Source organism: Zeugodacus cucurbitae, chromosome 4, assembly GCF_028554725.1.
Source record: "Zeugodacus cucurbitae isolate PBARC_wt_2022May chromosome 4, idZeuCucr1.2, whole genome shotgun sequence".
Taxonomy (NCBI): domain Eukaryota; kingdom Metazoa; phylum Arthropoda; class Insecta; order Diptera; family Tephritidae; genus Zeugodacus; species Zeugodacus cucurbitae.
In genome coordinates this window covers 75,414,736-75,428,668 of record NC_071669.1, presented here as the reverse complement: position 1 = coordinate 75,428,668, position 13,933 = coordinate 75,414,736, and the positions used below count along the sequence as shown (strand labels likewise).

General features: G+C 32.3%; 1 protein-coding gene across 1 annotated transcript; it reads right to left on the bottom strand.

The window, feature by feature from the left end:
• Positions 1-4,498: 4,498 nt before the first annotated feature.
• On the bottom strand, positions 4,499-8,955 carry LOC105213044 (mucin-2). The gene is made up of 2 exons (XM_029040760.2): positions 8,692-8,955; positions 4,499-6,842 (listed from the first exon to the last, which is right to left on the bottom strand). Exons 1-2 carry the CDS (start codon positions 8,692-8,694, stop codon positions 5,109-5,111), a joined length of 1,737 nt encoding a protein of 578 aa, XP_028896593.1. The 5' UTR covers positions 8,695-8,955; the 3' UTR covers positions 4,499-5,108.
• Between the last annotated feature and the right edge of the window lie 4,978 nt (positions 8,956-13,933).

Here is a 13,933-nt window from a genome sequence, read left to right as displayed (position 1 = left end):
CGTATTCAAATTAAACTTTAAAGTAAATAACTAAAACTGTAATAAATCGATATTTTACAGCTTTTTGAAAAATTTATGTTTCAATGAAATTTTTTATAACTGGATGTCTCTCAAACTCGAAGTTTTTTTGTGGAACATGGTGATTCGAGTTAGAGAAGTTCCACTGTATTTCCGATTTTAAACCGCTAATTGTAAATCGAGATGATGAGATGAGACGATAACTTTAGTAAAAATGTAAATATCGTGATAAAACTTATTCCCTACCTACAAATTAAGAACTAAACTAAATTTTTGTTTTAGAAGGCCAACGAAGGTAGTCGAATATGTTCAAAAATACTAAAAGTTTGATAATTATCCTAAGAGAAATGTTAAAAGCATTATATTTACTCGTAAAGATGTGTGCATCGGCATTAATATTAGACAATGGGTGTGTTACCACCACTTTTAGATGAAATTTCATATATCAACAAATAATCCACCAATTTGAACTTGATTTTAGCAAATGTGGTTGACTGTTGCGGTATAAAAAAATTTACCAATGGGGTGGTCTCAGGAACAATCCATGCCATTCAAGCTTAAATTCTGATTATTTCTCTTAACTATATATAAATCAATAACCAACGAAGTTATCGCAATAACACTTTGCGAAAAAAGGACATTTAAGGTGTAACACCGCTCATTTAAAAATCATTGTAATTGGATCCTAAATTGTCAAAGCCCCAGATACCGAATATAAGCTTGTCAGTGCCAATGGGGGACTTTTAATCGAAATTATCGGTAAATCTCCGGTATATCTTAATGCATTTTTATACTCTCGCAACAAAGTTGCTAAAGAGAGTATTATAATTTTGTTCATAACTAATGCCTACTTCCCATATAACTCAATTTTGTATTTCATCTGATTCCATCACTTTATAATATATAGTGTACCTTGGTGGCGAAAATGAGTGAATTTGGCCCTCATATAATATGTATAATGATTTTCGTTTGGACTTTATGTCGAATATATGGGTCAAATTGTGTGTTATCTTAATAAAACTATATCAATAATTTGCGAAAGTATAAATTGTTCGGCTGCACCTGAACTTAGCCTTTCCTTACTTGTTTCCTAATAATAATGCGCTCTGGTGCAAAAAATAAATAAAATTGGTTCAATTCTTTCCCTATCTCAAAATATAATGATGGAAGCGTACTAGACCTTAGTCCAACTCCCATATCGCCTAGTTTTGTTCACATAACCCTGAAATAAAAGAGACCCTATATCTGGTTATACATATATCAAAATGATCAGGGTGACGAGTAGAGTTGAAAACCGTCTGTCTGTCCGTGCAAGCGATAACTTGAGTAAAAATGAAGATATCTTGATGAAACTTGGTACATATATTCCTCGGACCACAGCCACGCCCACAAAATGGCGAAAGCCGAAAACCTATAAAGTGTCATAACTAAGCCATTAATAAAGCTATAATACTAAATTTTGGCATAAAGAATCGCGCTATGAAGGGTCATATCTGAATGCATTTTTTTTGGAAAAGTGGGCGTGGTCCCTCCCTAAAGAATTTTTTATATATGTATCTTACAAACCAATAAAGCTGCATAAACCAAACTTCCTACACTCGTTTTCCTTACGTTCTCCATCAGACACCATAAAAATTGATATAATCGGATAATAACCACGCCCACCTCCCATACAAAGGTTATGACGAAAAACGTCAGAAACACAAATTTTACAGAAGAAATAGCAGAAAGAAGCTGCACTCAGATTTTTTTACAAACTGGAAAATGAGCGTGGCATTGCCCACTTATGGGCCAAAAACCATATCTCAGGAACTACTCGACCGATTTCAATGAAATTTGGTATATAATATTTTCTTAACACCCTGTCTTTCTCTCTGATTATGAAGGCGTTGGGAACGCTCAGAGTTCGATGCCCTAGTGCGAGCTTGTATATTTCTAATATTTTCTTCTTCAAGCCGCTGCACACGCTCCGTACTCGACTCTCAAGCGCGCACTTTGCTGGTTTTGAAATTTTGTTCAGCAAGCAGCTGCGAGCACTCGTTATTCCATTCTCTAGCACGCGAATTCGATGCGAAGAGTATGACATTCAAGACGACTTTCAGTTTCAGATTAACACTCTCTATCACGGAGTCTTTAACCTCACCTGGAAACTATTTCCAGAAGTTTGAGATTCTAGCAATAAATATACCGCATGTTACTCGGTGTGAATGTAGCTTTCCAATGGTGAAAGAATTTTCCTCTTTATAATAGTAGTATACCTTGATGGAGAAAATGAGTGAAATCGGTTCAGGAATTACCTCAGACCTCATATACTACACAAATAGTGATTGGACTTTATGTCGAATATATGGGTCAAAATGTGTGTTATCTTAATAAAACTATATTAATAAATTGCGAGAGTATAAAATGTTCGGTTGCACATTATGTTCTTCTGATTGACTTTATATATTATATATGTGAACTCATATTTCTTAAGCATTAAATTATTCCATTAAAATTATTTCCTTTCAGCTGATCTTAAGTTTGTTGATTGTTGTAATTATATTCAATGGCGATAATTTGTGGCTATAAAGCATATTAATATTAAATAATGGCAAAACTTTTCCACAGATTTACAATTTCCACAGAATTGACATACATATGTTCTCATATATATATATATGTATTATTGTATATATTTTATATTATCCACCGGTTTAATCCAAATCTATGCACAAAACAAGTAAGGCAACATTCAAAAGCCTAAATGTATGCCAATGTCGAGTATTGTTACATTTTATAATTTTTATTAATTCGCATATACATATGTACATATGTACAACTAGTATACAAAAATGCCTAAAAATATGTCAACGCCAGTTTCCGTTGAAATTTATACAGTGGCTCTTGAGATATCAACATTTGCCTAAAATATACGAATATTTATTTATACATATACATGCATACATATCCATCTATATATACATATATATAAAAAAAAATCGTGTTAGTTGCACTATTTATAACTCAAGAACGGCTGAACCAATTTGACTTAAATTTGGTTTGGGGGTAGCTTAAGACCTGGAGCAGGATACAGGATACGAGAACGTGAATAAACTGTAGTATAAACAAGTAAATAAAGGCTTAGTTCGGATGCAACCGAACATTTTATACTCTCTCAATTTATTGCTATATTTTTATTAAGATAACACAATAGAAAAACCGATTTCACTCATTTTCATCACCAACATACATTATATCTAAGAATATATGCTCACTTAATTTGGCTATTTTCACATAATAACCCCTTGACGTATCAATTAGCGCAACGAAATTCACTTCCAACTGATCGCGCACAACTTGCACTAAACACACCAGTTTTGATGCTTACGAACAGTCGCCAAACGAAACGAAATGTGAATGCATGTAATAAAACTATTTATTTTAGATTAGATGTTGTGCACGGAAATAACGGGAAAATTTCAATTCTCTTTTCATCAAATGTACACTTCTACACACCACGAGTCAGACTCGTTAAAATCATGTTAGGCACAAAAATTGTTCCACGTGGAATTTTGAAAATCCTATAATTAGCTATATTAGCTATATGAGAGGGAAATTATGACCCGATTTTAACCATTTCTGGTACAGAGATACACTATTAGAAGAAAAAGATATCCTCTGAATTAAATTGAGTTTTTTATTTTCGGTGAAAAATTACCGTTCTGAGTTCTTCATATTCGATATCGGGGGCATTGAAAAGTTATAGTCCGATTGCGATAATTTTTTCACAAGTGATGCCACAAATCATATACAGCATTTGTGTAAAGTTTTATTTCGCTATCTTCATTGGTTCCTTATGTATATATTATAAAGTAAAGGAATAAGATGGAATTCAAAATTGAGTTTCATGGGAAGTAGGCGTGGTTGTGAACCGATTTTTTCATCCGTGTTATCAGGGTGTCAAGAAAATATTATATACCGAATTTCATTGAAATCTGTCGAGTAGTTCCGGAGATATGGTTTTTTGACCCTAAGTGAGCCATGACACGCCCATTTTCCATTTTGTAAAAAAATCTGAGTAAAGGTTCTTCCTGATATTTCTTCTGTATCTATTATAGTAGATAATCGGTCTAAGTCATCCTAAATGTATGCTATTTATCCACTATGTCAACCTCCCGACAGCAGCAAAAGAGCTCCAATAGATAAGCCTTGTATTATCTTTGATATCTTTCAATCAAAAGCTTCAAGTGAATGATTGTGGGCTATTATAAGTACATACAACTCAGAGAATAATTTTGTGTTTTCTTCATACATTAGTCATGCCTTAATTGCTCAATGCCTTATTTATGTCATTTATTGCTTCGGGATTCGTTCGGGAGTGTTCAAAAGAAATTAGGTGGTAAGTTTGCAGAACTTAAAAAAAAAATATTTCACTGCATAAAAAATATTTTTTAGCAACGACATGAAGTTTCTAAATATTTTTCTAAAAAGAATAAAATTACAAAATCAACAACAGTTTATTATTAATTTAAAATTACATATGTAAGTAAACAATTTGAATTTGACCAAATTGTAAATCTAAACCATTTCTTTTCTTGTCTTTAATAAAATAAATTTGAAAAATGGAGATACCACGCCCACGCCTTACCTCTCATCCAAATAACGACTAAAAGTTAGTCTCACAAGTAACTTCATAAACGTCGCCAATGCCCCATTGAAGTTAAAGCTACATTTCAAATATATGTATATGTATATTACATACGCATTGTATATACTTTCTTAAATAAACAAGTTAAGATGAGATTTCTTCAAAATACTGGTTACAATTTTAGGAGCTATTAACAGATAAGTATCTGCTGAGCATTGAAAATTGTGAAACTTTTTGCCAGTTTTCGTTTATGTATGTATGTATAAACAGTTGTTAAAAGACCATCAGGTCTTGTCTAAAATATATTTCACAATAGCATTAAATTGTAACTTTTAGTTTTACTTTTAATACAAGAAGTATTTTATTTTAACTGTCTGATCATTTTATTTTCTGTACATGCTATATTTACATATATGTAAACGATAGAGAAAATGCAAAAAAGCTAAATCAATGAAGGCGTTCAGAATGCAAAAGGTATGCCCGGTTTAGGGTACAAGTACCCCTTCTCTGGGGATCCGAGATAATTTGAATTAACTTTTTGTGGTGTTTGGAATGTAACTTTAGGTGGAGTGTACGAATATCCTAATGTCTTTTTTGGTAAATGATTAGCAGCTGGAGTACTTGAAGGAATAGTAAAAGTAACATTTGGTGGTGTATAAGAGTATCCATTGGACTTTGGCAGTGATTTTGTCGGTGCTGCAGGTTGTATAACCGAGGAAGATGAAATGGTGATTACTGTGGTTTTTGGAGTCTTGAAAGGTATATCAGGTCGAGAGTAAACATATCCATTAACTTGTTTCAGAGGTACTGCCGTGTTAGTTTCAGGAAGTGTAATTGGCTTAGAGAAGGAACTGGGGGGTTGAGTTATTTGCACATTAGATGGTATAGTAGGCGTATTTTGTAGTGGAATTGTAAAAGGCACAGCCGTCGGTGAATACGAGTAGCCAGTTGATGGTGTCGGTGATATTTTACTAACCGTACGATCAGTAGATAATTCAGTGAATACCTTGGTTTGATTTTTAAGAACAATTCCTTGTTTAGTGTTAAGATTGTCTTTGGACTTCGGGGGTATGTTTGACAGTATTAATGGCATTTTGGGTACAGGATAGGAATATCCTTTCAATTTCGGAAGTTGTGTTGGTTTATCTTTTGCAACTCTTGGTGGAATTGTAAATGGAACAGCAGGACGCGTGTATGTGTATCCATTAACTTGTTTCAGAGGTACTGCCGTGTATGTTTCAGGAAGTGTAATTGGCTTAGAGAAGTAGCTGGGGGGTTGAGTTATTTGCACATTAGATGGTCTAGTAGGCGTATTTTTTGGTGGAATTGTAAATGGCACTGCCGGCGCGGAATACGAGTAGCCAGTTGATGGTGTCGGTAATATTTTACTAACCGTACGATCAGTAGATACCTCAGTGAATACCTTGGGTTGAGTTTTAAGGACAATTCCTTTTTTAGTGGTAAGATTGTCTTTGGACTTCGGGGGTATGTTTGACAGTATTAGTGGCACTTTGGGTACTGGATAGGAATATCCTTTCAATTTCGGTAGTTGTGTTGCAACTCTTGGTGGAATTGTAAATGGAACAGCAGGACGCGTGTATGTGTATCCGGTTGTTGGTGATATTGGTGAAATGCTTGAAGCCAAAGTAGAATCCGTCGAAGGCTTAGGAGTGGTATATGAATAACTTTTTGTTGATTGCGGGGTGGGTACTGTCGTGGAATGTAACTCCTCTATTGTCGGAATTATAAATGGTATAAGAGGACTTGTGTATGTATATCCCGAGGGCTTCGGAAGAGAGATATGTGGTTTTGTTACTGTTTCTTTTAGTCCCAATGATGAAGGTTTTGGGTAAGAATAACCATTTGGTTTTAGTAATTTCGATGAAACTGAAGTAGGAGCCTCTTTTATTGATGGTGGTTTCGATGGTGTACTGCTTTGGATTTGTGTGGGCAAAGTGAATGACACATTTGGTTTTAAATATATATATCCCTGAGCTGGAGTTTTGTCCACCAGTTTTGGTGCAGATGTAGATGCCTGAGAAGCTGAAAAAGATTTAAACGGTGGCGCATCGTTGAAAGGCAATTCTGGTGCTGAATAAATGTAGCCTCCGTCTTTTAATGGCTTTTCATAGTTATACTGTGCTACGGTATTTGACATCAATGCTGTCAACATGAAGATACATAAGAAGAACATCTGAAAAAGAGAAATATGTATGTAATTTTTATATTAAGTTATAGCTAATGAAAAATTTTATTTGAATTATAAATAATACCACAAATAATAAAATATACTTGTAGAAAAATTGTCTACGCTGTTTTGCAAATCTATAACTCGTTCAAATGTTTAAATCTGACCATAGCTTTTATTTTTTGTGTGTATATAACAACTTGTTTAAGGTGATATTTGCACATGATCCAAAAATAATAAGTATTATATTTTCAATTTAATTTTAAGCGATGTGCATTTATATCAGTGGGTAGCATTGTGTATCTGGATTCCGTAAAATACCTATCTGGGAGGAGGTGATTGACATTTTAGTATACATGTACGTTCATAAATACACTTTTCAATAAAAAGGCGTTGAACTTGACGCAAATGATATTTATAACAATTTCGAAACCAAATTCCAATAAATCGTATGCTAATGAGATGAAAAAAATTAGAGTTGAATTTTTTCTCATCGAAAGTACCCATACATATATAAGTACATATGTAATAACTAGCAGATCGCTCCGGCTTCGAACGGGTTTAAACAAACATTTTAAAATTTTCAGTTTTTACACACTCTCCCATACATAAGTATGTCTTTCCCCGTTTCTTGCGTGGGTTCATTTTAAAAAAGTAAAATGAGGATAATTCGAACATGAAATTATATTTTATTTGTAATGAGCTAAAATTTCTACGACCTCTAGTCTTTTGTGTCCGTTGTCTTTCTCTTTGATTATGAAGGCGTTGGGAACGCTCAGAGTTCGACGCCCTAGTGCGAGCTTGTATATTGCGGTTGCGATGCGAACAAAATGACTTGCAAGGCGATTTTCAGTTTCAGATTAAGATTTTCCATCATGGAGTCTTTTTGATACCCTCACCTGAAACCAATTTCCAGAAACTTGAGATTCTAGCAATAAAAATAGCCTATGTTACTCGGGGTGAATATAGCTTTCTAATGGTGAAAGAATTTTTTAATTCGGCTCAATAGTTTTTGTTTATTCATTACAAACATACATCCTCTTTATAATAGTATTATAGATGAATATATTGAGTAAAGTCAGCAAAGTGAAACTATAAGTTGAAGATTGGTATGCAATATTATAATACCTGTGCTTATTGAACTAATATAGGGTACTCCGTACTCTGCTATAATGGTAGCCACAAATTGCGCTGTCATAAAATGCTTAAGTTTTACAGAATATTTATTTTTGGAATTTCACGGCATTAATAATATATTTAGTGTCTGGTTTGGGTATACACATCCATTACCGTTCATGGAGTGTAAAAAATTCTCCTTCACGGTTGAAAGTCTGACCAGTCAGTAGTTGTGATGGTCATAGCATAGCATTATTTAATGCTCATAATGTGTTTCCGGCCGGATTACCTGGTCGTTAGCCCATAATTTCTTGCAACTCACAGTATATTTGTTCAAAACTTGTGTATTTGAATTTGAAATATTACGTATAGTAACTTTTGACTTTGTAACTAGTTTATACAATTTTTATCATTATTAAATTTTCTAAAGTCTATTTTACATTCATATCTTCATAAGATGTAGACATGTAATTATACTCCTATATTTTCATTATAGTTTTTGGCTAATAATAATAGAAAATTATATTACATTAATGTATTCAAAACAATGAAGCAATTTTAGTGGGGCTCTAGTTCTTTTCAAATCATAACTTAACTCGCACTCAAAAGATACATCATTTACAGATACAGCATTTTTTAGAACTCTGGCGGGTGAATTTTAGAGTTCAAACAAAGGAAAGTTATATTATAATATTTTTATATTCACTTTAAATTTTGGGTTTTTCACAATGAAACTCACCATATTCCCAATATTTTGTTATGTATTTCAGATATGAATCACGTTTTGAGAATTATCCAAATTCTTCTTCTCTGATATATAATATATGGATATAGTTTATTTGGATTATACAGTTTTACACTTATATCCACTTGAAGTTACTTAAATGCTATTATATTGAATGTATATGTAAATTATATATTAAACACAGTTTCAATTCGTTTCTTTGCTCTTTAGTGCAAGCGAGGTGAACTCGAGCAGATTTTTAAATCAAATACGAGTATTACGAGTGTGCTTGTTGTATTTATGTTTTTTGAGAAGCATTTTTCAGTGATGCGTGCAGAATACGGTCTAGAATGACAGCATCGTTGATACATATACGTAAAACAAAAGCAAAAACGGCTTTATGGTTACTGCCAATAAACTGTTCATTGACTCGTTGACCATATGAGATTGCGGTGTGATATACATAAAACCTACATACTTATTTTAATACTTAAGGCAAAATTGTAATTTGATATAAGAAAAAGTTTATTTCGACAGGATTACAAAAAATATTATTGGGTGTACCATGTAATTATGTGCAACTTTTTACTCATCCATTATCCTTGATTGTAAATTAACTTATAACACAGTGTCGTTTAATTCACTTAATTAATAAATTCTCATTTTTTATGATCTTCAATAATTAATATATTGTTGTCAAATTAATTATGATTTAAAGATGCAATGACCAGTGACCAATAATGAGACTATCACAAAATATAAAAATCGGTTCCTTTATGCATGTAAAGTTAATACGTAAGTAAGTCTAACGGTGATATAATGCATAAGATATTGAAATGGATTTTATTCTATTCCTATACGTAAGAGTACATAATGTTTTCGAATTGAAGCTACTAAATTCTGAAAATCTTAATAACAATCACTTTTCAAAGCTAAATCTTTAGAAGTGTTTTATATTAAATAACTGTCAGATTATTACAAAGGTATCCAAAAATAGGGTACATTTAGTAACGCCAAGTTTGACAATATTAAGTTGTATTATGCTATTATTGAAATTAAATGTTAATTTTCATTTATGTAATTGAAAGATTATCATAATCAATTTGCTTTATTTTACGAATGGTTTATTGAACTTGGTTTTGAATAAAATTTTCATGGAATTTGTATCACCATAACAGCAATACTCTCTTAGCTGAAGAGTTTAACTAAAGCAAAGTGTTATCAAACAATTAGAATTTGCAGATTAGAATTAAAGTTTATCTAACAACTCACAATTTCTACACACGTAACACAATACTTTTCCCAAGATATAAAACCAAGGGATGATAAAATGTGGTTAAATAACCTTTGAGTAAGCTGAAACATTTTATTTCGGTTTTAAACTTTCTTGGCGTTTTTATTTGCTTAATTGCTAGTACTAAATCGAGTTTTCATTTTTGTTATGAAAAGTTATTTTTTGTTTACACACAGATTACTTATGATCAACCTAAAGAGTATGAATTCTCCCATATTGTTGAGAATTTCGATATCAATTTAAATTTATATGTATTTATTTTTCGTTGGTATTTCTTATTGTTTTGCCAACCAAACACAATAAAAGCAACGTCTTATTAGATGTTGTTAGAATACAATAAACCTGATGTAAAGCGAATAACTAGCCCACTCAATTTAGAAAAAGCTTCAGAAAATAAAAATGCTACTCATGAGGAATAAACAACAATCTAAATTTGGAATCTGAACTGAATCTGCCTTTCACTATAATAATAATGCTGACGGCTGTAGCTTGTTTTTGTTTATTTTAATTTTTCATTGAGTTATATATGTAAGTATTCTTAATTGTTTAATTCTTTATTAAATCACATTTGAATATCGCATTGTTAAATTTATTTAATTCCCACATAATGTAGTGTACTCGCTAATATCAAACATCCAAATGTTTTATCTTATTATTATATTAATACAATTATACTTCTCAAAATACAATAAAAATCTTACTTAACAGATTAATGTTGTTAATTAATTAATCCACTGAAAGACAAAATATATATAAATATTTAAAGTATCAGAATATATATAGAAAATTTTTATCTCTTTAAAAAAATATCTTATACCCGATACCCCAATCGATGACGACAGAACAGATGTTCCATTGCCCGACCATGAAGAAGCCCGAATAGCAATTACCCGTTTGAGGAACAACAGCGGGTGCCGATGGATCGTTGCCCAAGCTATTCATATACGGCGACGAAAAACTGATTAGGTGGATGCATCAGCTTCTTTGTAGAATATGATCGTACGAAACCATGCCCGAAGATTGGAACTTATGTGTACTCTGCCCAATCCACAAAAAGGAGGACCCTACAATCTGCGGCAATTACCGTGGGATAAGCCTCCTCAATATCGCATAGAAGGTTCTATCGAGCGTACTATGTGAAAGACTAAAGCACGACCGTCGACAAACTGATTGAACCTTTTCAGATATTTACCATGCGCCAAATCTTAGAAAAGATCCGTGAAAAGAGCATCGACGCACACCAACACTTTTTATCTTTAAATCTTTTTTCGACAGCACGAAAAGGAGCTGCTTCTATGCCACTATATCTGAATTTGGTATCCCCGCAAAACTAAAACTAAAAAATTTTAAAAAAAGGTGGCTAATAATATTCCTACAATAAAATATCTTTTAGACACTTTTAAGAAATAAAAATAACGCGACTAATTTTCTTTTTCAAATAGTTTAGGTACCACCCAAGATATCTATATCCTGGGTAAATATCTCAATACAATCAGATGCATCCTTTACGCTTAATATAATATCGTTTGATGTGAAAAATTAATAAAATATTTTCGATCTATTCCCTATACAAAAGAAAAATCCCATCTCTAATAACTTTGATTACTTTATGCCGTTTATATAAATTAGTGAGATGTATATTCCCATAAAAATAAATGATAATCTTGCCAGTCAAGTCAATGACCGGGGACCGTAGAACGTTTGTTTTATATTTGCATATATTAGCAACAATAATATGTTATACTCATACCATTTGAAATGACAATATTGTTACGAATGAACTATTGCCACAAGGGTTATCCTTTAGTTACTTTTTGTGGTTATACCAAATATATATGATGGAATGATGAGGCGAATAAATCTGAAATATCAATATCTCCATTTGAATCTCTCTGTCCCTAGCAATTTTATATCCAGAGTTTCAGTAAATTGTTTATATACTACATTTTTGTTGAATAACATTAAAAAAACGAATATGCACATATGTATGTACGTATCCCATTTATTTGTTTCGTCAAACTAGTTTACAAGGTCAGTGCCTTCGAGCATGTAAGACAACATTTCCTTGCTTCTTAACGTTAAAAAATGTTTCGCTTGTACATATTATCTATGTATGCATTTCATACATGTGTAGTACATGCATATATGTATGTATATAACGATTAATTCCAAAGACTTAAGCAGCGAACTCGTTTAAGCGGCTAAATACATACATATATTTTACACACGCAAAAATATACGTATACACATATATGTATATAAGCTACGATTGTTCCTGTACAAATTGACATTAAATGGGAATTCAAGGTGAGTGTGCTTTAAGAAGATCAACAAGTGAAAGTAAGTCGATTAACTCTTTTTTCGTTAAAGCAAATAATTTTGAAATAAATAATAACAATCAATCAAAAATCAATAGTGTATTTTGAAGAGAGCAATGAAGGAAATTAGAAAGATATCCAGAAGGTAACTTGTTAAGTTATATATATAAAAACATAACCTAAGATGGAAGAGATTAATCTTTTAAGACCGATTAACTGCATACGATGAATTGATTTCTCTTATTAGTCAGTTATAGGTGTACATCTAACTAATTCTTTCGAGACTGTAATAATAATAACAATCAATCAAAAATCAATAGTGTATTTTGAAGAGAGCAATGAAGGAAATTAGAAAGATATCCAGAAGGTAACTTGTTAAGTTATATATATAAAAACATAACCTAAGATGGAAGAGATTAATCTTTTAAGACCGATTAACTGCATACGATGAATTGATTTCTCTTATTAGTCAGTTATAGGTGTACATCTAACTAATTCTTTCGAGACTGATGTTTGTTATGGCATAATAGTGTTTAGATATTTGCAACTAGAAATTTTATTTGTTTGTACTCTCGCAATATATTGCACATAATATAATAATTTTATCCACCTAACTGTTGTTTGTAACAAGTTAAACTATAAACAAGTAAAGAATAGCTAAGTTCGGGTGCAACCGAACATTTTATACTCTCGCAATTTATTGCTATATTTTTATTAAGATAACACACAATTTGCAAAAAGGAGATCAACTGTACAAAGTAAGGTCTAGTGAAAATATCGGAACAGAACTTTGCACAAATACTGCATTTATAGTGTGGCATCGCCCTTTTAAAAATTGTCGAAATCGGACCATAAGTTTTCAAGGCCCCATATATCCAACATGAGGACCTGAGTACGTCTAATAAATTCTTTAACGAAAATATAGGTAAGTCTCAAATATTTTGAAGAAATTCAGAGGCTCCCATATACCAGCTGATTACAAGTATACAGAAGTAATAACCGATAGTTTGATTAAAATTACAACTACCCTCGAGTAGGTGGCGCCGTTATGTGTGCACTTCGTACAATAGCGATGAAAATCAGGGCTCCGCATATAGCCTTTAACAATTAGAAAAGTGTAAATGGCCTACCTGCAATAGCGAAGAGTAAATTGTGGTTAAAGTAACAATTAATAGATTAACAAAGACCTGCAGTAATTAAACAGCAACGCCAATGTGTAGATGAGATTTTTTACGCATTTTCCGAAACGAACTACGCCTGCTTAATTAAGCGAAGCTCGGATATTCTCTCGACGAGGAACCTAAGTTAATATATGCTAATTAAACTAAATAAGATACTAAATTTACAGGATTTATTTAATAAAGAAATTAAACTTTTCAACAAATTTTTCACTCCCGACCCGGAAACTCAATTGGAACTATTCAAATGGCGGCGGAAGTTTGACATAAGAGAGAGTGTTGCCACTGTTGTGATAATTGGTCATTAGTAGTGTTGCTACAAGGTGATGGTATTGATAATAGCTGTCATCAATTGGCTAAGCGTTATAAATAAGCAAAAAGAACAAAATATCCAGTAATTCAAACAAACAGGCAGCACTTGTGGTGCAACCCTGCGCTAAAATATAAAATAGTGTTGTTCCATTTTC